This window comes from Pezoporus occidentalis, unplaced genomic scaffold, assembly GCF_034315485.1.
Source record: "Pezoporus occidentalis ecotype Australia unplaced genomic scaffold, CSIRO_AGI_Poc_V1 ctg38, whole genome shotgun sequence".
NCBI classification, from domain to species: Eukaryota; Metazoa; Chordata; class Aves; order Psittaciformes; family Psittacidae; genus Pezoporus; species Pezoporus occidentalis.
Window position 1 is genome coordinate 565737 of NW_026915702.1, and position 25384 is coordinate 591120.

The following is a 25384-nucleotide window of genomic DNA, read 5'->3' on the forward strand; positions in this document are numbered from 1 at the left end:
CGCTTAAACCCTCTGGTTTTACCTGAAGCTAATGAAATTACTTGCAAAACACTAGAAGACTTAAAAACTACCACCCAAAATAGATAAGCTTGGCAAATGACAGCCCTATTTAGGAATTTATATGTAAAGATGATAATGGTCATAACAAAAACATATGAACCATGTTTTAAAATGACTATTATAGTTGCTTCTATGATGGCCCCTTATACAGAAACTGTTTCTTCCACATGAATAAATGCTTCCACATGTTTCTAAAACAAATAAAAGCAAAGCAAAGCCCTTTCATAAATACTACATTAAATCCGCATTAAAAGCCATTTCCCCAAAATTCATTTCATTCTCTTTCCTTACTGAAAGGGATAAAAACTTCCAGCTTTGGAAGTTGTAAAAACGTTTAAAGTTACAAGTGCACAACTGTAAACCAGAACTGCCCTAGGATGAAGCAGCATCCACAGGCTGAGTGTGTACCAGTCTGAAGCAACAGACCTGCAAACAACTCCACTTAACAAAATGTTCTTGATAATTCATTAATTCCCTGCTTTGGCCCTATGTGCCTGACCATATTTTCACAATCATGCTTATTAAGTTTGATACAAATGAAGCACACTGCCTGCAAACAAGTTGTTCTACTTTTGCCAAATAATCTGTCAAGTTATCACAGTGCTACAAAGAATTAGCAAACTATATGCAACCATAACAATATGGTAAATATTGATTTTATTCCAGTATTAGAGAGCAGTAACCACATCGTATTTAATGTGTGTGTTTTAAGTGTATAAATGAGCGCATAGGGCTAAGGTTGGACTATTGTGTGCGTTTGAGGTTTTCTTCCTTTGACTTATATAAACAAATATATGTTCTCCTGGCCCAGTATTTAGCAAATAAGTTCTTTATCTTTTTTTATGTTTCTCATATGTTTTGGGAAATATTAATGAGTAGTTGACTTTTTTAATGCATTTTCTGTTGTGTTTGGGCAGATGGAACTCATGCAGAAAGTTTTCGTTTCTTGGTTATACAAACAAGGCTTTTTCCTCCCTCAGGCTGCCTATGGAAGATACTTTCTATCTCAGAGATCTGTATCAAACTAAGCTGAAATTGGTGGACGAGATGAGAAGCTATGGGGAGGGTAGAAACAGCAACAGGCAGCTAGGCAAGCACATGTGAAGTGACAACACTAGCTTGGTTTGTAAGGAAACAAGAAACTCTGAGGTGAGAAACAGTGGAAGTAGAATGCATAATGCCTGAAAGCTCAAAAGAAAATAAATAATGGCAATGAGTTATATAATCAAAGATATTAAATGCCAGTTTATTAGATGCCACTTGAATGCTGCCCTTCCTGGACGAGGGCCAGCAAAACTTGGCTGCTGTGTTTGAAGATTTTATAAGGGCTAATTCAGACCAGCTCCAGGAACCAGGAGGCACGTGCATGCAGGGCACACGTCTCTGCTGCACAGCCAGGCTGAACTCACCAAAACACCTTTCTGAATGTTATGCACTGGATGACGACAGGCTGAAAAGTTGGAGCTGTTCAGCCTGGAGAAGAGAAGGCTGCGTGGAGACCTCATAGCAGCCTTCCAGTATCTGAAGGGGGCCTATAGGGATGCTGGGGAGGGACTCTTCATTAGGGACTGTAGTGATAGGACAAGGGGTAACGGGTTAAAACTTAAACAGGGGAAGTTTAGATTGGATATAAGGAAGAAGTTCTTCACTGTGAGGGTGGTGACGCATTGGAATGGGCTGCCCAGGGAAGCTGTGAATGCTCCATCCCTGGTGGTGTTTAAGGCCAGGTTGAACAGAACCTTGGGTGACATGGTTTAGTGTGAGGTGTCCCTGGCCATGGCAGGGGGGATGGATCTGGATGATCTTAAGGTCCTTTCCAACACTAACTATTCTATGATATTCAAGTATTTCCTTCAAAGACAGTTATCCCAGAAGGGAGCTAAGCATCCGTTCCCTATACCCACATCAAACTGGAACTTGCAAAGCTCAAGATATTTTTGCCACTGTCATCTTGTATTGCAAGTGGTCCTGAAATAGAAAATTGTGAAGGTCAGTATGGGGAAAATAGAGGAGCCATGTGCATGATTCCTTATCAGATCAAAGGTTTCCTAAATCAGATGGAAACTTGTGACTGCTCTGTGGATAATTTGAATCTGGCATCTGTGTATCTAAATTGGTGGGGTAAGCACACATTTCTCAAATAAGGGACGCCCAGTCCTTGCTGGGGGATCAACCTTGTCAACCTGTATTGATCAAGTAACACAGGCAACAACATGCTTTGCAAATTAAAACCCCAAGTCAGCAGGGAGAGCAATGGAACAATGTCACAGAATCACACAAGCAACATGAGTTACGTGCAAGGGACTTTGAGTAGCCCAAGCTAATATACAGGGATATTTGAGCTGTCTTTGTTAAGGCACCTTAGCAGTACACTACAACACCATCTAAAAGCACCTACTCATCCCCATGTCACCACACAAAGCACTAAGATTGTATCTGCAGGAAAACTGGATTACCCTCAAATTAGACCCCCTACTCCCAAACCAAGCATGTAAGTACACAGGTTGATTGACACCCCTGCTTATGGAGAGACACAAAGTTAATAAGCATCACAAGCACTAATGTAAGCAAAGCAGAATCAGATCTTTGGAACATTGAGGATCTTGGGGGGGGGGGGGGGGGGGGGCGGCGGTATTTCCCTGGAAGCTGGATCAGCCCAGGTGGTCTGGCCACTACCACTACAAAGTAACTGAAGAGCTTGGTGACACAGCTTCAAAACACGCAACAGGAGCAGATACAGAAGCATAAGTTACACAGCTTCACTCCACACTGAAACAGGTAAATCACTCAGAAAAGGACAAGTGAGCAACTGTTCGATAAATGTATATATTAATGGGGTCATATAATGGAAAAAGTAGTAGTAGATATGCAACAACTTCCCCCAGTTCTCAGAAATATCCAAGGTCAAGATCATGCTTCAGCCCCAAAGGGAAGGTTCACAAAGTGAGATCACTAGAGAGCACAGATATATAAAATAACATTTTATGCAGTCTTAATTACAGAAGCTACTGGTGCAACAGTCAGACTTGGGATACAATTCTATTAAAAGTAACAAGTAACTTCAGAGACTTGTGTTAAGGCAACTTTTTCTCTGTGAATAACTTGCAAAGGCCATTATTTCTAGGACAGAATAAATTCTTGGTATTAGTGAGTAACTTACGCATCGCTCCCCTGCTCCAAGAAGACATTATTTATTTTTACCATAACATAGAGAAGTTATTAATCTGCTGCCTTCCATTTCAACAATGCAAAGTGCTGTAAAATGCACAGACACCTGCATTACAGTACATTTCAGTTCCACTTTATATCAGTCATAAACATCTCTGCTTTGGACATCTCTTCAAAACAAACGCTCCAAGCACACTGTGTGTAGCATTGGGTTTTATGAAACTATAAAAGTTCTTCACTGTTAATTACACAGACAAATGTCTCATCACACGTTTGATTACCAGGATAATATAATTAGTTTTCTACATTAACCTTTCCAACACAGAGCCTGAATTTCAAGTTGAAAGCATTGTAAAAACACTCAGGCTGGGGGTATATTATATTTCTGCTTTTTTGTGATGATAATAAAATACTAAGACTGGAAAAAAAAAACACTTAACCCATTGTAGTATACGCAAAAGACAGACAGATATATACACACAACCTAGGTTTGATCAGCACTGTCCACAAGACATGGGTGTACAGTCCCCTCACGGGCTTCTATTTCCAAGCCCGGGCTAGCAGCCCTGTGACAGAAGGTTTATGCTGATAACTGGCAAAAGCTGAAGTCAGGTCTGCCTTAAATCTTGCCTGTACTTGAGGTTTAAGCACTTCACTCTGGGCTGCTTCCTCCTTTTCAGGTTGAGCAGTCTCTCTTGCAATCAGATAACTAAGCCCTTCCCTTCCAAACAAAAGAGATGCCAGTCCTCATCTGCAAAATACAGCAGTGACATTCCTCCCACCCAAAGGCTGTGTTTAGTATGTCCTTTGTCTAGAAAGAAGTTCTTGTTTATCATCTTATCAGAACAGAGGACTGGAGGAGAGGACAAGCTACGACATCTCCCAGTCCAACACTGCACCACATGAGCAGACTTCACAAGCTTACCAAGCTCCATTCGTCACATCCATCAGAGGGTCACATCCAGTACCTTGTCCACTAATTGTGCTGAAGCTTCCTCCAACTTTCAGCCTACAAAGCTGTTCTGACCATCTATGCTGCTGCAAAAAAGACCATATAGGTTCAACAGGTCTCTCCTGATACTTAATTTATCTGCATGTTAAACATACTGGGTTCTTCCTACTTACTCATTTACCCTAGGAGCTCCCCTCTTCTCAACAGTACAGTTTGTGGTCACCCTTCTTAACTGTGAGACCAAAACATATGCACATCCCACTCCTGATAGAGCTTCACTCGTTTATATACTGGCATTAATATTTCACCTTTTCTAAAGCTAATAGTTTCAATGATGTATCTCAGCATCCATCCACATACTAAAGTCTGCGTCACACTGAGGTTTCAGCAGCTGACCCCATGAGCCAGTTAGAGAACAAACCTACACAGGAGAACACACTGAACTCTAAACCAACGAATTGGAGTGAACAACCTTCTGGGATGAATTTTGGCATAAATCAGTGAAAACAAGTAAAGAAGCAATTATACCCTGAAGCTCCTTATTAGTGGACATGACACTGAGCTGGGGAAAGTGTTGTGATGCCACCATCCCTGAAGCACAATGAAATATTACTCCATGCACTGCGACTTTTCTAAAGGAAAGCTGGAATGCCAAACACCAATCATCCCAGATCCCCACTGAAAGGTGGGAACCCAGATTTCAAGCGCTTTCAGCTAAGTTCAGTCCCTGCTACTGCTTTCCCTGCGTTTCAGATCAGTGTCTTTGTCACTAGGAATCTGGATGAAAGCAGACACCAAAGTAACCTACTGAAGATAAAGTGAGGAGATTATGTGAGCTCTGAGTAAATTACTGAATTGAACCCAATCCCCAAGGAGGGGGAGGGAAAAGTCTAGTCTACAAATCTCACACAGTCATTTGTCATTCAGCCTTGTCAAAAACAGCATGCTTTGAGGAAATCTGAAAGTTGGACACTTAGGATATTGCCAGGAAATAGCATCTTTTCATAGCAGCTGAAGGTGGGCCCCCAGGACTGCAACACCACGCTTCAGTACCTGATAAGGAAGATCCCTGATAGGACTTACATTCGTAAAGGTTAAATTCTGACTGGCTCTTGAAATAGGTGAACTTTAGGCACTTAAATGCCAGAGCACATTCAGTTTCAATGAAAAGCTGGGCATACTCAAACCCCAAACAAAATCCAAAGACAACACAGCCAGACCAAAATCAAAATCAACTGGTCTAACTCACAGTACAGACGTCAAAATACAGACTCCTGCAGATTCTTAGAAGCATCCTGGCTTAAGCAGCTAGATGCCTAACTCCTGCCAAAGCTTTATCATGACTTACGGTTGGAAGACAAAGCATTCAAAGTAAACTTTTGGTGGAGCTCACTCCATCAGGTTTATCAGACCCCACCAAAAGTGCTTACAGAACATGAAATCCAAACACAAAGCACAGCAGCTACATTTGCTGCTCTCTGGCAATGGGTGCAGGAAGAAATGTTTGCTCAAAATCCTAATGGTGAGAAGCTGAGAATTTAACACAGCTCTCACCCTCATGAAAATACTCCAGACATCAGAAGATTCCACACTGCCCAGGACATTCTCCTGTTCTCTCCCATTTACTTCTGATCTCTAGGAAAGGTTGTGGCACTATGAATTAAGGAGACAAAGGCATTTTGCATGCAATGAAGACCGACTTCAGGTGCTGATTTACACACTCCAATGCCTCTTGCTGGCTCCAGGAGGCAACAGGCACAGATTACAGACACCTTAAATCACCCTTCAAAACGTTTAGGCTCCTGGTGCACTTAAGGAGAGGCAGACACCCCTGAATTCCTTGCTCCAAAGGCACCTGCCTTCTCCAAAGCCTGAGCAAAGTGCCCAAGAGCTTGCTTTACATAACAAGAGTCATTATGGTAGCTCAAAAATCTGGCTCCTGCTCCTCTGAATTTGGCCTGCCAAATTTTTGCCAGGAGGTGCTTTACTCAGGTGAGGTCCTACATGAGACAGGAGGGGGCTGGAAGCAGGGAAGAAAGCAGCACTCTGCAGCTGGGACAAAAAGGATGCACAGGAAAGATAAAGGCTTGCTGATGACCAGTCCTACCATGCTGGAGTGTATATCTTTGGTATATACACTGTGCAATGTATATACACTTTGTATACTGTATACTACTACTTTGTTTTCTTTACACATTTTTAACTGTTGATTTAATTTCATTTTGCCATGGCAGGATTAGCAGGCAAGCTACAGAGGTGAAAGGACATTATTACATTAAGACAGCACATTAATCCTTTATCCCACCCAAGGCAGAAGCAAAACCAAACAAATAGCAGCTTCCTGGAAATTGAATTTCTGTTATCCAGATGTCAAAGATGTAATACCCCAATTACACAAACTATTGCCAGTGAACCATGCCAGGGAATATGCAATGTAAATGGGGTGAGCACAGAGCTGCAAAACTGCAGAGTCAGCATTTGGCTCTCTGAGTGAGTGATAATTAGCACTGTGTGTAGACACTAATAAACATTTATGTCTGAAATTACAACTTTTAGCAGTGTTAATAAAGGATATATTGGCAATTCATAGAATAAAAGGGTCTTGAAAAGAATGTCATATTAAACAATGGCAAGCTCTTCCTGTGCTTGCACAGAGAGTTTTTTCCTCCCTAATTGCAAATGGCCACGCTATGTTGCTCAGAAATTAATCAACACAAGCACATACCTAAAAAAAATGGTTGTGTTTCTTTGGTCTCCCCATTAACATCATTGCTGTAGTCAGAGATCTTATATATCTCAGGGTGGTAATCTGGAATGAAAAACGATAAAAAAAATTAGAACTCAAGTGATCTGGAAAAAATGAACACTGAACACATTGCTACAGTTTTACTACATAATTTATCAATATCTCTGCAGCTGATTTCATGTACATCAAATTAACCACAGAAAATGTGCTCTGTATCAGCACCTCCTAAAAAAAAACTTTGCTCACACTGGAGAGACTCAGCTCCGATATTTCACAGATTTTAGGGAATAGCTACGCCTGCCCTAAATTACTGTGTTCATTTTCACAGCAAATTATCCCACCAGATGCCAATTATCTGGCTTCTTGCTTTACAGATGGAAAGCAGATTTATAACAAAAACTTTACCTTCCCAGAGACCAAGGGGAACTTTCAAACTTCACCTCAATCAGAAAATCAGCAGTGTATGTTAGGGCTGCATCATTCAGTTACACTAATGTGTATTTGTGCCACTGGCCTCTGAGTTCTGAAGACAGGAGGATCAGGGACACCTTAGGATATTCACCTACAGAAACTAAGGATGGCCCTAAGAATAAACACCAGCATCTCTTATTCAGAGATGTTACAGGATTAAAAAGTAGTAATAATTAACTAAAAAATTCACCACTGGATTTCTATTTCAAATAAAAAAAAAAAAGAGTATTTTGCTGTGAAGGTGTCCACTGTAATCCCAGGCAGGTGCTCTGTAAAACCAGAGCTGTGTTTACACGTGCGTACAGAGGGAATAGTAAGTCCAAGGAACAAACCATGTCTAAAGGCAGCTCTCCTGGATGCTATTTCTGCCTCTGCTACTGGCACACACTTTGTCCTTCGGCAAATCACTCAAGACTGAACTATCAATTCGGTGTCTTGAAACAGCCACTTCCCCACCTCACTCCTTTAATGCCCTCTGAGTTCCCAGCGCTCTCTGCTACTCCCTCTGTAAACTGGTTTTTATGTTTACCTGCCTCACAAAAAGCAAGGCAGAGATTAACTCATGGAAGAGCACTTTGGGGGATTCACTTAAAAGGCACAACAGAAACACAGGGTGGCAGAAGCAGCTCCTCCTCCTGCAAGCAGCACACCTGCACCACTGAGAAAACAGCTACAGAATGAGAAAGGTCTCCTGGAAGCCAAACCTTTTTGTTAGGTGCTGTTTATTTGTACAGCACGAGTGTCTCGAGGGTGCAAGAGGAGGAACAACACAGTAAGTAAATGGGAATTGAGCCTAACACAGTAATGCAAAAACAGAAAAGGGCCTGGAAAAAAATGAGCGGGGAAAAAAACACAGCAGAGTTGGAGAGGTTAGCAATGAGGTGCTACATGAAGGGTTCCTCTGCCTACTGAGCACACCCAGCAAAGTGAAACAGGTAAAAGGTGAAGTTTGAGATATGACACTGAGGAAGTAAAGGCTCCTTTCGTAAGGCTGAAACTATGGGATTTATGCTGACTGCCTCCCATGGTCATTAGATGTCCTATTGAGGAGGGGGAGCAGCTTGGTGGGTACCTGGTGACCAGCCAGGGTCAACCAGCCACATTCAGCATTTTCATCCTCTCAAAGGCCTCCAAGATCCGTTGGGAATGAGCACGTGAGAACTAGGAATTAAATGACTTACAGACTCATGAGCCTTAGATCTATAGAGTACACGTGGTTTCTTCTCTAGCACTTCTCTCTGTACAACCAGCTGCTCACAATATTATTCTGATCTACAGCTTCTACCTTAAAGTCACCACATTTCACCTCAGAAACAGCTACATTTCAGTGCAGGAATGGATTTCCCCTCGATCTGGTCATTACTGATCACCTGGATAAGGTGCTCTGAAGTTGTTTTGGGGCGTGAATAAGCACTATAGGGGCACACATCGTTAACAGATGGTGTGTTACCAGCTAACTGACACAGCATACCCTATTCTCTTTGGTTTTCTCCTTCTGCTTCAGATGTCACAGTCCAGGCGCTGCGAAATCTGTATCAATTTCACAACAGTAAACACTAAACTGTGACATTACAGAATGACTCCTGCAAGCGGCAAAGGCCAATTACAAGAGACAACTATTTATACATAATTATCTTTATAATCAACTGTGATAGAAAAAAGACTGTGAGTGCAGACTCACATGCAAAATGTGATTTTTATCTCCTCCATTCTCAAAGTACAAAGGCGTAATTTTCTCTCTAGGATATGTTTTTAGTAGAGATTTCTATAAGCCTTTCTACATCCAAAAAGAGACCCCAGATAATATGAGAATTACTAACAATCTACCATCATAACTGAATTTATCTATTAAAGCAAGGTTAAATAGATTGCCTTATTCACTGAGGCATATCTAAACTTGTAACAAGTGGCAACTGAGGATTGGCAAAATAGTTACCTGTTTCTGATAGCGCACTTATTCTTTTTACAGGTCTATTAGGGCAGAAATAAAACCATGTCTTCAATTTCAGTTTTACTTTTCCACACATTTTGCTTTCACCCACCCCCCCACCCCCCCACCCCGGTTCCTGCGCTAATTCTGCCTCTGAGTCAGAAGCAAGTTTGATATCAAAACCCTACAAACCAAACCTGTTTTCCATAGAAATCAAACCCTAGATAGGTTTGCTAATGCACACAGACCTCCAATACCTTTCAGACAAGTCTGACAGGTCGCTGCCCTTCTAGTTTTAACAGGGAGTAAGTGCAATGCTCCAGACCCCCCCATGAGGATACGACAGTCATTATTTACTATTCCTGCCAAGTGAGCCTATTTCCATCTTTAAATTTCCTTGCATCAGACATAATTATGCCAAGCTCCTGCAAAGACATTGCTCTTCAGACAGCAAGCCTTGACACTTGCATGTGTGTGTCCCCCTTCCCAAGTGTGACATTACATCCAAGCAGTCACCTGCCTTGAACTTAGCATGCAGGACACACACAGCCGTTTCATGGAGATATCCTCACCCAATACTTGGAAACACAAAAGGAAAAACAAGATCTCAAGTCAAATGCATCAGAGCAAAAAGATCTTTGGCCAGAGAAGGGATGAATCCCCAACCAAAACAAATCCCTAGGGCTGGGAAGTCCACCTGTTAAAATGCCCACCAGCGGCTGCATCTTCTCCTATTACTATCATAAGAAACCCCCAACCAAACAAGACTGAAAACAGAGCTGTGCTCCTTCCTGTGCTCCTTCCCTGACATGAATCCAAGCTCCCCCCCCCCCTCCGCGATGCCTTTTCAAATAGCTCCTTTTCCAAAAGCAAACACACCCCGAGTGAACAAGTTACACGCCAGTGGCTCTCCCCTGCCCACGTACGATTAGTTACCTGCGTGGATTGTTAATAAAGCAACCTCTGTTCTGCTTTTCTTTGAAACACGCGGATGTACACAGTCGAGGGGAGGAAAAAAACCCACCCCAAACACAATAAATCCACAGGAGTTGAATACTAAGAAGGTCCGTTGTTGCTCAAGTGTCATTATTTTTCTGCTCGCTTCCTGCTTTTACCTTTCCTCCCCCCCCCCCTCCAGAAGCAGGATTTACCACGAAACACGATCTAACTTTATTTTGTGCAAGGGAAAAAAAAAACACGTCCAGCTTACTGGGGTGGTTGGGGGTGTTGCAACAACACGGAACACACATGCAGAAAACCCGGTTAAAATGAGGAAAAGGGGGATAAGAGCAAAGCAAATACAAGGCGTGCAATGGTTTCGGGGAGTTGAAGCACAGGATTGCGGAGTTAAATAACAGCGCCGGGGAAGGGGGGAGCGGCGACTCGGGGCGCGGAGCTCGGGCGTTTCATAACGCCCCGCTTCCCCCCGGTGCAAAACTCCGTCTGCCCCCGGCGAAAGAACAAAGCCCCAGCCACCCCCGGCCGCCGCCTTACCTTCGTTGATCAGTTTAAAGCTTTGGGATTTCCTGCTTCTCTTCCTCTGCGTGAACTCCATGGTGCGGGCAGGAAGGAGCGGGGCGGCCAGGCGGCCACCCGCCGGTGGTGGCAGGACCGAGGTCCGTGTCTTTTAATCAGCAAAAAACACGCGGGGGTTGGGAGACAGCGGCTCCGGCGCTGAATAAAGGGCTCCGGGACAACTTGGCTCCGCTCTTTCCCCTCACACCCCCTCTACCTCCCGCCCTAAACTTTGAGGGAAAGCGGGGTGCGGCGGGGGCAGCCCCGAGGGGGCGATGCCGGGCAGCGCCGCCGCCGCCGCCGCCTTCACCCCCCCCGCCGGCTGCGCGGCCGCGGCCCGGCGGCGAAGGGCGGCCCGCAATGGCTCGCCGCCGGCTCCGGGACCCCGGTGCCACCTGCTGGGGGAAGGCGGCGCGCAGCCCGGCGCGCCCCGCGGCGGTTCCGCCAGCCCCGGCCGTAAACTGCCACCCCGAGACTGGCCCGCCGCCACACGCCGCACGCCGTGGGGGGAAAGGCGGCCGGTGCCGCCGGGCCCCGCCGCGGGGGTGGTGGGGAGAGGGGCTGAGGGGGCAGCGCCATTTTGTGTACCCCCTCCCGCCGCCTCCACAGCTCCCCATCCCCACACACCCCATCCCCTCCCGGGCACTTTCGGGCTCCCCCTGCCGTGCCCCGCCGCCGCCACAGCTTCCCCAACCGCGGCCTCGGCAAGGCTCCGCGGCGGACAGCGGGGGTGCCCGGCCGTGAGGGAGCGGCGGCCTCTCGGTGCGGCCTTGCGCTGCCGCCGGGCGCTCGGGGCCGCGCCGCTGCCCACGGCCCCCGGCCGTGGCGGTGGGTTCCCTGCGGGGCTGAAGGGGGAACTGTCAGTGTTTAGCGGAGCCGTTCCTGGGACAAGGTCCGGAGGGGATAGGGCTGCGCAAAGTAGGTAAAGGCGAGAAACGGGGCTCGGCTGACGCCAGCAGCGGCTCGTTACCGGGCTCTACGGTCATTATCGCAGCGGTGTGCCCGCTCGCGTCGCGGACCGAGGCCTGGAGGAGCACGCCGGGCTGGCGAGTTAAACGCTGTACAAAGAGGGAAAGAGTCTCAGTCCTCCGGAGGAGTGAGATTTAGTGCCTCTCCGATGGTCACCGGGAGGTCACCGCAGCCGTACGGATGGCCCAAAGGCTGCTTGGATTTATTCAGCACTTGACACTTCCAGCAATACTTCCAGTTCTAAATTCGTTTCTGGTTAATGTGTTTGTTTTTATAGTCAGCAATACTTCTGCCTGTTGCCTGTAGTAGAGGAAGGACCCAGGCTTTTACAGTTATGACTACCAATAACTGAAAACACAGCTCCCGATCATCATCTTGTGTTTTACGTGCAGTCAGGCTGTGTTGTGACAAGGGGAAGAGTATGTGATAACTTGCAAACGCCTACCCGAACAGATGTAAATGCAGATCTTCCTTTGGTCTCGTCACAGTACCCAGGAGAATCCCATTGGCTCCGGTAATAGTGACTGACCCTAACACTCGGAATAAAAACATAAAATTAGTGTGAGGAAAGCAATTTGAATATTAACAATAGTGATTTGTATCCTGACTGCGTGTGTGGACACAGCCAGACCTGAATTCTCTTGTGCAAGGTGCTGGTCTGAACACCATAGACAGAGCATACCTGGGTCTGAAAAGCAAGGTAGGGAAATAGGCTTAATGGTGAAGCAATGTAAGAAAATATGCCTACTGGTGAAATTTATTAGACTCTGGAAAATTAAATTCATGAGGGAGGTTATTGAAACCTCACAGATTGGGTAAGGGTGTAATTTTCTATTAAATTGCTAAGTGGAAAATCCCAGAGGCAATCAATATGCTACTTTTGGAATTTTCCTAAACTTCGTTGTAAGGCTTTGTGAAAGGAAACTGGGCTAACGTACTATTTAAAATCCTGCTTTATATATTTTTGGGAAGATGCTGAAGCAGCAGAGGTAGATGGATGTCATATGCTGTTTGCTAAATTGTGTGGGGCCGATTAATCTCACGGTGAAGCCGGGTCTGAAATGCAGAGCAGTGTGCCTATATTTTGTGTACAGAAAGAGTACAGAAAGAGTATTTTATCTTTTTTTTTTTTTTTTTCCCCTTCCCCAAGCAGTCTGCTGATTCCTGCCTGCTAACTTTATTTGCAAAAGCATTGCTGAAACTGCTATGTTTGACTCTCATCCTTGCTGGGACAATAGGAGAATTTTCATAAAGCATAAGGCCTTCATTTGCTGTTGGACTCACATGATGGGCTTTACCCTGCATTTGCCAAAGGAATGTGCCACAAAAAGGTCCTTTCTGTTTTGTTCTGTTTTCTTCAATTTTGTGAAACATTTTGGGGTATAATTTATGAAAAAGCAATGGCACTGTTCTACCAACTGCTCTCTTTCTCCTTTTAGTTCTTCCTTCTCTGGATTTTTTTGTGTAATGGGTCACTCATGACATGAAATGACTTTTCATTCTGAACACTGGACGTTGCACTTTCAAGTAGGGGTTTATGAGAATTAGCACATCCCCTTTCATTAGTATTTCTCATTTTGCTTCTTGTGAATTAGGTTCATTCTTTTCTACATGCAGAATAAGCTTGAACCCTCCACGCAAACCTAATGATCGTTACTTGAGTACATCTTGGGATTTTCATTTCTGAAAGTATCAGCCAGTTTGCATAAAAGTGAATTAGAAACTGGGACAAGGTGACTTTAGGTCAAAATCTTCTAGTTATCCACATGACATGTAGGAGGATCCGGTGGCTAAAAATCAAGCTTTCTGTCCTGTACTGCTACAGTTTCTCAGCCATCACTTAGAAATGACCACTTCCAGCACTCAAGGCTCCCATGTACAGTAATTAATGAGCCTGCTGTGGGGCATTTTGGGGTCATCTGCCCATTTGTCACAGACCACTGTTGCATTGTTTTAGCTGGGGACACCCAGAAATGAACCTTGTCTTTATCCCATTGGAATGGCTTGCTTTATGTCACCCTGGATAGTCACCGGCTGCATCACTGTGGCAGCTGAGGGACTTAGGATAAAGTGCACAGGCTCCAAGGGGCAGCCAGCTTCTAATTTCATCTTTTATTTCAGTTCATGTCTCAGTATCCCGTTGTTATTATTACATATTAAGAACCCACAGTTCCTTTTTTTCTGGTGAAAATATGGACAATTCCGAGCATTTTGTGTATATTCATGAAGAGTCACAAAGAATTTCCTCAATCAAACCATTAATTGAGTAATTGTGTTTTTCGAAATGCCATGAAATTAGCCAACTAAATAAGGGCTTTATCTTGCAACATACCCTAAGTCATTATGATTATCCCTATTTCCTAGTTACCCTTTTATTATGCTGCAAGTTACTTTCAATGCATCCCCTCCCCATTCTAACTGATTTTCATTTTCCCAGCAATCTTCTGGTGTGTAAAATGCTTTTTTTTTTTCCATTTCAGTTGCTAGATCCCAAACTAACCAATTAAATATAATTAATCCAGTAATGCCTCAGTATTAACAGCAGCAGTGCTCTCCACATCAGGATGTTCCAGACTTTTTCTTTGCTTCCAGACTCACAGATGTGTCCAGTTAATTGCAGTATTTTGATTATTAGTCAGAAAGTAGATGGTGCAGGACAAAGAAGACTGAAGAATCCTGGAGCTGAGGAGAATTATACTGGAAAAAGTACACAGACTAGATGATTTGATCTGAAGCTTTACGTCTAATATCAAGGAATCCATGCAAGGTTGGGTGAAGTAAGAGGAGGCTGCTGGCTGTCACATTAATAGCACCATGATTACTACTCATCTTGGGGCCTGGAGAGGTTCAGTGTTAGGAGGCAGAAGGGGGCTGAAGAGGTAAATTGGAGATCAGGAGCTGCCCAGGTGACAGGTTAATCAGTTAGCTATTTTGGTTAGTTATGTGTAATGAATGTCATTGAGGATTTAGGTGCTAACTGTGGTAGCGCTTTTCCCTTGCAGGTTTCCAGTGCTGTTTTTGTGGTCACATGAAATACACAGGCAGTGTTTTTCTCAGCTCCCAGCATGAAAATAGGTGATGTTGATGCTGTGTCTTACTACAAACCTTCCCTTTTGGGAGGCCTTCATGTTGCCATATCCAAGGACTGGGTCATTACAGAGGTAGGTTTCCAGATGTCCTGAAGCAGTCTGAAGCTAGGAGTGCAGTTTAGCTTTTCTGACCCCACTTATGTTTTTCCTGTACCATTCCAGTTACAGTACTCAACATCCTTCCAGTACCTAAAGCGGGACTTCAAGAAAGCTGGAGAGGGCATGTACAAGGGCATGTAGTGACAGGACAAGGGGGAATGGCTTTAAACTAGAAAGAAGGTAGATTTAGATTAGATATTAGGAAGAAGTTCTTCCCTCCCCAGAGAAGCTGTGGCTGCCCCATCCCTGCAGTGTTCAAGGCCAGGCTGGACACAGGGGCTGGGAGCAACCTGCTGTAGTGGAAGGTGACCCTGCCCATGGCAGGGGGTTGGAACTGGATGAGCTTTCAGTTTTTTTCCAACCCCAAACCATTCTATAATCTTATTATGTCTCTATAGTTACTCTCTTTTTCCTTCAGGACACTGTATTGAAATGGCTTCTTGTCCATTCTGCTGCTCATTAATCTTCCTCATATAAATTTAAAAGAAAAAAACATACAGGACAATGTTTTCATCTGTTTGCCAGCTCAGGGAGACCAAAACATTCCAGAACTGTTTCAACAATAAAAAATATAACTGACTCTATGTACAAAGTGTTCTTTGTGTGTGTGGTTACAAACCCTCTGTATATTTCTGTATCGGAATGCAAACCCCGCTGTAAGGCTGGGCTTTTCCTCCTGTCTTTTTATGTGTGGCCTGGACTAAGACTGCGAGGAAGGCCAGCGTAGTCTAAAAGTCAAAGTTTGCTCTGATCAAATACTTGTAGGATAACTGGATATTAAGGTATTAATTCTTCCCTAGGACAATCCAGTTTTCGGATTTGAATTCTGGGATGAGTGGGTGACGAGGCTGAGCTCTAAGCAACAGATGTGGTTGGAGGATAAAGAAGAAAAGGACTCTACGCTTTTATGAAAGCTAATGTGGAAGAGTAAATGAAGTCCACCCATATACATGCATGCCCTGTGCTTCTCTGCAATATGGAAAAGTCATAAGCTGCACAAATTTTGCCTTCCCTCCCACTTACAAGGCAATGTGCTTCACGGGAACTAAGGGCAATGTGGGTAGGGCTCATTATTTTGCTTGGAACACTCTTTTTCTGTGCTTTATAAAGAGTAATAGTGCTTAAAATTTTAGTCTGGATGTGTCTTTACACCACTACCATCTCTGTCTAAAGGGATGAAGTGTAAAGCCAGGCTGGCATTCCAGGAAGGCGCATGTTCGAGCTGTGGGTAGTTCAGGAGTTAATCATGGTGGCCTGAGCACAGCTAGGGTAAGCAATCCCATTTCTGATGAATTCTGCAAGCACACATTGCAGCAAGCTCAGCTCAGGGCCCAGCAGCCCAGTGAGTCCCCTGCTAGGAGGAGTTCAAAGAGGTTATGCTACTAATCATACCTACATTTTTGTGTCAGTTTGCTTCAATCACAGCAGCTGAAGGCAGATGTAAAAGTGCAGCAGTGGAAAGAGTCAGTAACTGGAGCTATGGATGGAAAATGAATGCAGAATCAGCTTCAGGCACAATAGCATTTAGCAATGTTAGACAGCTCCTTGAGGGTGCAGGATGAAGAAGCCCAGACAACAGCCATACTCCTTTAAGTCCTGACTGAGGCTGATGTGGGGACATTGTGCTGTGTGTCCCCAGCCCAGTCTTCTTGCTGTTCCCACAGCCTGTGTCTCAATTCTGCCTTGATCCTTTTCCATTTCTCTTGCCACACATTAGTAAATGCACTTGCACTAAAATCAATGGGAGTTTGAAAACTAAAAGTAATGCGTGCTTTGGTATGCTACTAATCCACTTATTTGGATCCTCTTACTGCTCCTCTGGGCTGCCCTGATCCTCTCTATCAGCCCACCCAGCTGCTCTGATCTGCTCTCTAAACTTCTGCTGTGGCTATATTAGCATCCCTGTCAACTCACAGAGCTGCTGCCTCGATGCCTTCAATCCCCTCTCCCAATGAGAGTCTCTCTACTAAATTATAATCCTTGTAGCTCAGAATACTGATGTAAGCTAAAATAAATTTATGAAAAGTTGCTACAGCATCCTACTAAGATGTTCTATTTCCCTAAATGTTTTCAAACAGTCCTTACATTTCAGGCTGCAGAAATAGCTTAAGACACGTTCATAACCACCTGCCTGCTCTTCAGGTCTAAAAAAACATGAAATCTCATTGCAAGGTACAATGTAGTTCAAAATCTACTCACACATGCACTTTTTAAAGAGAGATTATGTGAATTTAATATCTGTGTCAGGCTGGAGACTGACAACATCTGAAAATGCTGCTTTTATTCAGCAGTAAGATATATGTAGCAGCATTTTCATTAATGTGCCCACCCCCGATTTCCCTTCAGAGATGTGTAGATACTGAAGACTCCATCACCCATTCAAACCTTGACCTCTCTGCTGAGGCAGAATGGGTATTTTCTCTGAGATGGACACATCCTGCAAGGATCAAACTGACAACACAAAGTATGATCATTTAGTAACATCTTTGAGAGATTTCTTGCCTGAGTTGAATAGAAGCTAATGAACTCTTAGAAGTACAATACTTGACACTCAACCATTTATCTTCTGTACACATAAAATTGAAGAATGATAGATGTTTTAATGAGCTTTTCTACCATCCATTGAGATCTTTTGGCATTGGGGGTGGGTGTCTCTGTTTATTCTCCTATAATTTGAATACAGTTAAAACATCTCAAACCTGATGTTTCTGAAGCGCAGACTTTGCTTTGGGGAAGGCTGAGAAGAGAGACAACTGTATGGATCTAAAACTCGGTGCACAGAATCTGACAAACCTGTGTGCATTTGCAGGGATCCTCTGTCATAACTAGAAGTTCAATCATCTCCCACAAATCCCAGTAAGCCTCTTTTTCTCACCTGGAACATCCTAAATGGTGCATGACTAATTAATGATGCTCAGATAAAAAAAAATTCTTTTTCATTTTATTTATTTATTCATTTACAGTGTAGACAATCTTAAAACATGAAAGGCTAGAATGTTTTACAGGTCTCTTACTCATTCTTTGACCTTCAGGGTAGTCTTGTCAGTACTATGGGATTTTATTCCAAGTTTTTTCAATGTTTCAAGTATTTTTAAAGTTACTTTATCAGTATTCTTCGCTCCCCTCAAACTCTTCTTTCCGAAGGAAATGATCTTGACTCATCTGAATCTTGGGTATGATTGTTAAATTAATGCAGAGACATCTTGATAAGATGATTTGGATCTTTGGGACCTTCAGTCTTGTTCAACAGGAGGAGGATATTCGGTAAATACCAAATGGTATTTGGTAATGGACAAAGGAAAGAATGACATTAATACATTTCACTGTCAGCTGTAAAAAAGTTGGACAAACTGTTTTGTCATCTTGCAGGGATTACTCCTGTATCCTTCTGGGAAAGAGTTTGCTGCTTGGATAACTGTAGTGCAGACTGATACTGAGAGTAAGTATGTTCACCGCTAATGTGAACCTACCATTGCAGTATTATTCTAGAAAGAACATCAACAGAAACATCAACAACAACAAAAAGCAGGATGATCATTTTCCTGGAAGGTGTTTTGAATTCTTTTAACAGTTACAAATGGCCACTGCTGTCAAAAGAGCGCAGTCTCCCTAGTGATGGCTTGGGATGGATTCATTGGATGCTGTAATGACACAGTGACATAGGCTGAATTACCAATACAACAGAATTTTCCTAAGGTATCTCCTGTAGCAGCCTGATTGGTCATAATTAGCCCTTCTTAAATGTAAAGCTTTTTAGAAGCAATAGTGAGGTTTTTATCCCACCTCAATTTTACAGATAATAAAGCTGCTGGGATAGGAATTGACCCATGCATCCTATAGACAACCTAAACAATCCACCTAAACATTCCTTTATCAAAACCTGGTCTAGTGGAAGGTGTCCCTGCCCCTGGCAGGGGGTTGGAACTGGATGAGCTTTAAGGTCCCTTCCAACCCAAACCATTTTGTAATTCTATGATTTTATGAAAACTAGAGGATAATTATGATTCAAATTGTTACTTCAAGTGTGTTTCTAAAAGCCATGCTAGCCTTACTAACCAGTAACGTCCATATGGATGTCACTACTTTCCTAAGTCTTTTAATGGTGCCTTACAGAGGTCTGTCACGGCAGACAGGAACTGTAGGGGCTGACTTACCATGAGAACTAACGATACTTTAAAAGGCAAAACACGCTGAATTACAGTGCCACCTGCTCCTTTCACCCCTAACAGTACACGGATGTCATATACCCTTTTGAAGACTTCTGTTAGAAATCTCAGGAACTTTTTTCTGCCATTGCTTCCCCTGTGAGCTTTTCTTGTCTTTGCCAGTGGCTTTTGGACACCCATGGTGGAGTCCTACCTCCTACTTCTTCCTCGGTCTTCCCTCTGGCTGAGTTTTTCTCAGCCTGTGACCAGCAGATTGTGTGTTACTGTTTATGCAGCTCTGAAATTTGTGGGTGACACAAAGCTGGGTGGGAGTGTTGATCTGCTGGAGGATAGGGAGGCTCTGCAGAGGGATCTGGACAGGCTGGGTCGATGGGCTGAGGACAATTGTATGAGGTTCAACAAATGCCGGGTCCTGCACTTGGGTCACAACAGCCCCATGCAATGTTACAGGCTTGGAGAAGAGTGGCTGGAAAGCTGTCTGGCAGAAAAGGATCTGGAGGTGCCCACTGATGGAACTGAACATGAGCAGCTTGTGCCCAGGCAGCCAAGAAGGCCAAGAGCATCCTGGCCTGTATCAGCACCAGTGCGGCAGCAGGGCCAGGGCAGTGACTGTGCCCCTGCACTGGGCACTGGTGAGGCTGCACCTCGAATCCTGTGTTCAGTTCTGGGCCCCTCACTGCAAGAGAGACATTGAGGTGCTGGAGCAGGGCCAGAGAAGGGCAACAGAGCTGGTGCAGGGCCTGGAGCACAAGTGTGATGGGGAACGGCTGAGGGACCTGGGGGGTTCAGTCTGGAGAAGAGAAGGCTCAGTGGGGACCTCATCGCTCCCTACAACTGCCTGAGAGGAGGATGGAGCCAGGAGGGGCTGGGCTCTGCTCTCAAGGAACAAGGGATGGGACAAGAGGAAATTGCCTCGTGGTGCACCGGGGGAGGTTTAGATTGGGTATTAAGAAGAATTTCTTCACTGAGAGAGCAGTCAGGCATTGGAACAGGCTGCTCAGTGCAGTGGTGGAGTCACCGTCCCTCGAAGTGTTCAAAAATGTGTAGATGAGGCCCTGAGTGACATGGTTTAGTGGTGGCCTTGGCAGTCCTGGGATAATGGTTGGAGTGGATGATCTTAAGGGTCTTTTCCAACCTAGCTAGTTCTATGATTCTATGAAAGGTAATAAGAAATAGCAAGCCTAGTATGAGAGGCTCAAATCCCTAAATGGAGGGGAAGGGCACGTGCCCAATGCAAGCATTATAGGGAAGTGCAATTTGTAAACTTCATAAAAAGTGCTACCATGCCTCCTTAGAACAAACTGTCATGCATGTGGAAGTGACCTGTGGATGTGACAAGCCATATACCTGTAAACAAAGTAAATGTGGGGGTGAAGAATAAGAAACTGGGTAGATTAACAACTGCCTTAATAAATGAAGAGTGAGACTGGATGTGGAGCTCCCTTTGCCAAAGCAGACACATTTAGTCATATTATGAAGGCAATTTTATCAAATATCTTTCTTTTTATAGTATTTTGAAGATGAATAAAAGGACCCATGTACCTATCTGAAAAAGGTTTCCAGGAGTGATCTGTGCCCTGCGTTACCTGAAATGAGTTCTTCTGCAATCACAGTCAGCTGTAAGGCATCAGTTCTGCCTCCTGTGTATGAGTGAAGGCATATGCTGGCTGAGCTGGGGTTTTCCCCTGTTTTAATATCAAATAGAAAAGTGAAACTGGATACCCATAAAGTACTGAATACAACCTGAAAACATCTAAATATAAACTGAATGCAACTGAGCACAACTAAAATAATTCTGATAGCTTTACCACTTGGCCAAATAGATGACATCTGGGTTGTTTGACTGAAATGACGTATTTCTGAGCTGCCTTCAATAAGCTTCCTGTAAGTTGACAGTTGGCTTACAGCAGATAAAGCTGAGTAATCACTTAATCATCAAGAAACTGGAATGAAACACTTCGTGTATGTTTTAAGCTTGTATTTCTATTACATACAAGGCTCTTATGAATGTTCCAAGATTTTGAGTAACTTCTAGATTTCCCTTTTCAGTCTTAGTTTCATATGGAATGTTGTGAAACAAATTACTTCAAAGTATCTTTGTGGTCAACTTTGTGGGGTTGTTCCAGAGGTCTGCGGAAACCTGGATCTAGGAAAAACATGGGTAACACTATTGCTTCCAGACCCATCTCAGTTGCAGTGTGCTCTGAAGACTCTGCAAGTGGTTTTGGGGGAGCTTAACAGCCCTAACAGCAAATATAACATATATGAATCACATGTGAGACAGAAATACGCCAACCAATAGCAAACCAGCAGTATAGCCCTGAAAAGCAAAACAGGAGCAGTGGAAAACAAGCTAAGGATTTATAGCAGTGATCTAATTGACTCTGATGAATAGAGTAATGCCATCTATGATAAATTGGTAGTTTGAAATACAGCTTGGAAAAGCACCCATTTCACTTATTAAAAATATCTGTGCATTCATATCAGCAAAAGGGTCATTGCATGGATGAGGGACTGGCATAGGAAAGGAATTGTCTGCTTTTGTAACACACTGCTAAGCAGTTTCCACAGTCTAAAGGCTCCTTGGAACAATGGAGACTCAGAGTAACCCTGTTATGGTGTGGAGGAATAGCTTCCATGGTGTCGTCCGTGGAGCACAGCTCATAGTGTGAGCTTTCGTGGGCACCTTTGTCCAGCAAGTGGTGCTCCAGATATCACCCTACAACCAAGAAGTGTGTGTGAATGCAGACAGTTAAAGGATGAGATCCATAACAAAGAAGGCAGGGACCATAATGAATTGCTAGTATATATATACCCTCCGAAATATGTTCTGAGGAACAGAGGATCTTTTAACTGAGTCCAGCTGAGACCTGACCGAACCATCTCAACTATGCATGTCCCTCAGAAAATCTTGCCCTGACCCCAGGGCCAAGAGGACTCAAACAGATTTGCCAACCTGGAAACCAGAGAGGGGGATTTCCTCATGAGTTGTCAGTGAAATAAAAAGAAGGTACTACCATTTCTTTTACTTCTTTTGTCTTCAAAAAGAGAAATCTTGAGGATGGATAACACCAAAGTGGTTTTTTTTTTTAGTTTTCCCTCTTCAGGGAGATACTGGTGAATACCCTGAGGACAAACGAAGCAAACATATATATTTTCATACATTAACTCCTTTGGGAGATGTTGTACTTTATAGATTGCCACTTCTCTTCTATAGGACAAGACAACTGTCTTGATTACAGAGGGGATTTACATTAAAGGATGCTTTGATTTGAAGGCAAGAGAGCACAGAACCAGGAGTACTGGGCACTAAACCGATCATGGAAGGTTTCGTCATTGTTAGTGAACTTTTAGACACCTTTTAGAGCTACAGCGTGAATTTCAAACATAGCCAAAGCTGATCTACCAATGTAAACTTTTCATCTGCTTTCCTTGTCCATTCACCCCTCCTTGCCACCTTGCTGGTTTGCTTTGATTTTTATAAACTAGGAGATCTTTGGTCTAGGTGTCACCTCACAGTAACTGCATCATTCTGGTGAACACTGTGGATGAGCTGGCTTTCCTCCATTTTGTACTGTCTCTAATTGAGATAAAATGCATGTTGTGGTTTAACCTCAGTTGGCAAATAAGCCCCATGCAGCCACTTGCTCATTTCTCCCCTGGTGGGATGGGGGCGAGAACTAGAAGAGTAAAAGTGAGAAAACTCATGGGTTGAGATAAAGACAGTTTAATGGGACAGAAAGGGAAGGAAATTATAATAATGATAATAATGATGGAATTAGAATATACAAAACAAGTGATGCACAATGCAATTGCTCACCACCTGCTGACTGATGCCCAGCCACTTCCCAAGCAGTGGCCCTCAGCCAGCTTCCTCCCTAGTTTATATACTGAGCATGATGCCATATGGTATGGAATATCTCTTTGGCCAGTCTGGATCAGCTGTTCTGGCTGTGTCCCCTCCTGGCTTCTTGTGCACCCCCAGCCTCCTCGCTGGCAGGCCATGAGAAGCTGAAAAGTCCTTGACTTAGTATAAACACTGCTTAGCAACAACTGAAAACATTGGTGTGTTATCAATGTTATTGTCATACTAAATCTAAACCACGGCACTGTACCAGCTACTAGGAAGAAATTTAACTACATCCCAGCCAAAACCAGGACAAACTGGAGAAGAAAATGAAGTAAGCTCTAAGGTAATGTCTACACTACAGTTAACTGAGGGGAGGGCAGTTGTCACTCAGACACAACCATCCAGATAAAGTTCATTATAGAGTATTCCTATAGCTTCCAAATTTACGCCTTTATCCAAGTGTGGGCACAACCCTCCTTGGGTGTCTTTACTGAGACATTCCCAGATCCTTTCACCATCAGATGTGAGGTAATTTCCTTTGAGCACAGCTATGAAAAAGTGTAGGTCTGTTCGTCCTTCCTCATTGCAGAGTGATGGCATTCAAGCCTGAGATAAAGCAGGGACTGGTTTCTAAATCCAGACCCCTCCAGCTTGGGTTTAAACAACACCCTTAATGCAACAGGCCATTTTCTGCAAGAAAGAGCCACGGTGCGACTTAGAGATGCAGAAGCTGTTTTGTGCCATATACTATGAAACTAGAGGAGACAGAGGTGCTGCCACCAGCCAGGCTCCTCCCAAGCAAAGCAGAGGAGCTGGTTACAGTGACTTTCACCCTTCACTGTTCTGCCTTTGTCTCCAGCGAAGGTGTAGCCCTGATGGATTTAAGCATAGTAAGAATTGGTTCTTCTTACTCATTCTTCAAAGCTTTATCTGGACCTCTTGGAGCTTACTAGCCACGGGATGGAAATTGCTGGGCAAAACTAGGTAAATAAGCAAACCAAGATTTCTTTGTGTTATTACTTGGATCACAAATGCTGTATGCCTGGTGACAAGGACTCCAGCTAGCAAAGGCAGTAGATTTTATTTCCAGGATATACATGCTAAAGGGCTCAGTCCCTACCAGCTACCTCAGTCATCCAGGCCTGAAGGAGGCAGAAAACAGGCATCACAGTTAAATCCCAGCACAGTGTCTCAGGTACACAGGAGAGAGGGAGTACAAACCTCTCCCATCTCAATCAAACCCTACACAGTGTAGCTTCACTCAGTAGGGCAGCATAAGAAGCTGAGAAGTCCTTGACTTAGTACTGCTTAGCAACAACTAAAAACATTGGTAAAAACACCTGAAACCGATGATCTAAAAGGTCTTTTCCAAACTAAGTGATTCTATGAAATTGTGATTTCCTTTGGGGCCCTTCCCTCCAATGGCCAGGCTGTGCATTCCTTGGGTACTCCTTGTGGCCAGAGATCAGTATAATGGAATCATTTAGGTTGGACAAAACCTTTCATATCACTGAATCCAACCGTTAACCTAGGCAGCACTGCCAAGTCCACCACCAAACCATGTCCCTAAGTGCACATCTACACACCTTAATATTCTCCCTCTTTAATACACCTCTGGGCCAGAGAGTAAGGACATGAAGGGTATGGCCATTCTGTGAGATTAAAAGCAAGCTCAAGAAGGGGTAAACACAATCTCTACATCACTTATCACTTCTGTTACCAGCAATTGGTAAGCTACAGCTGTAGTTCCAAGCATTCACCTCAGCTTTATGGAAAGCTGAGTTCTGGTACCTGTGGTGGATTCAGCAGTATGGTCCCATGTCTGTCCACAGCAACACTGAGAGCTACAGCTCCATGCTAAAGCTCTGCCCCACACACAGCTCTGGCGCTCTACCTAAGTCTACATCTTATCCCTTTTTAATAAACTCCATAATGGGTTTCTAGCTGGGCTGATGTGTACAGGTAATCTAGGGTGTCTTCTGTGGGGTGGCATAAAACCATAGTGTCATTTTAGGTTGGGAAAGATCTTTAAGATCAATGAGTCCAGCCATTAACCCAGCACAGCCAAGTCCGCCACAAAACCATGCCCCTGAGCATCACATCTTTTAAACACCTCCAGGGATGGTGACCCCACCACTGCGCTGGGCAGCCTGTGCAGTGCTTGACAACCCTTGTGTGGAAGGCATTTTTCCCAGTATCAAATGTAAACCTCCTCTGCTACAACCTGAGGCTATTTCCTCTGGTCCTATCACTTGTTCCTGAGAGAAGATCCTGACATCCTGACGCCATCCCTGGGTCCAGCGACCAGCGCTGATCATTCCCCTGTTTCAGTGACCAGCCCCATTCTCTCCCTGGCCCCAGAGCATCCA

General features: G+C 44.0%; 1 protein-coding gene and 1 long non-coding RNA gene across 10 annotated transcripts in view; both read right to left on the minus strand.

Moving 5' to 3' along the window:
• BEND7 (BEN domain containing 7) overlaps nucleotides 1-11147 on the minus strand; it is a 46817-nt gene extending 35670 nt beyond the window's left edge. For 2 of the 9 annotated variants that reach the window (XM_062631885.1, XM_062631881.1), the window contains exons 1-2: nucleotides 10822-11141; nucleotides 6906-6989 (exon numbers count right to left, since the gene is read on the minus strand). In XM_062631885.1, the coding sequence (XP_062487869.1) occupies nucleotides 6906-6989; nucleotides 10822-10882 (145 nt within the window). In that variant the 5' untranslated portion in view covers nucleotides 10883-11141. Of the gene's footprint in view, nucleotides 1-5734; nucleotides 5816-6905; nucleotides 6996-10821 lie in introns of those variants that run through there. The other 7 variants (XM_062631886.1, XM_062631882.1, XM_062631888.1 and 4 more) reach the window with 6 other exon arrangements.
• Nucleotides 11148-14535: 3388 nt separating this feature from the next.
• On the minus strand, nucleotides 14536-25086 carry LOC134170504 (uncharacterized). The gene is made up of 3 exons (XR_009967281.1): nucleotides 24807-25086; nucleotides 16392-16476; nucleotides 14536-14709 (listed from the first exon to the last, which is right to left on the minus strand). It is a non-coding gene; the product is annotated as an uncharacterized LOC134170504 (long non-coding RNA).
• Nucleotides 25087-25384: the final 298 nt, after the last annotated feature.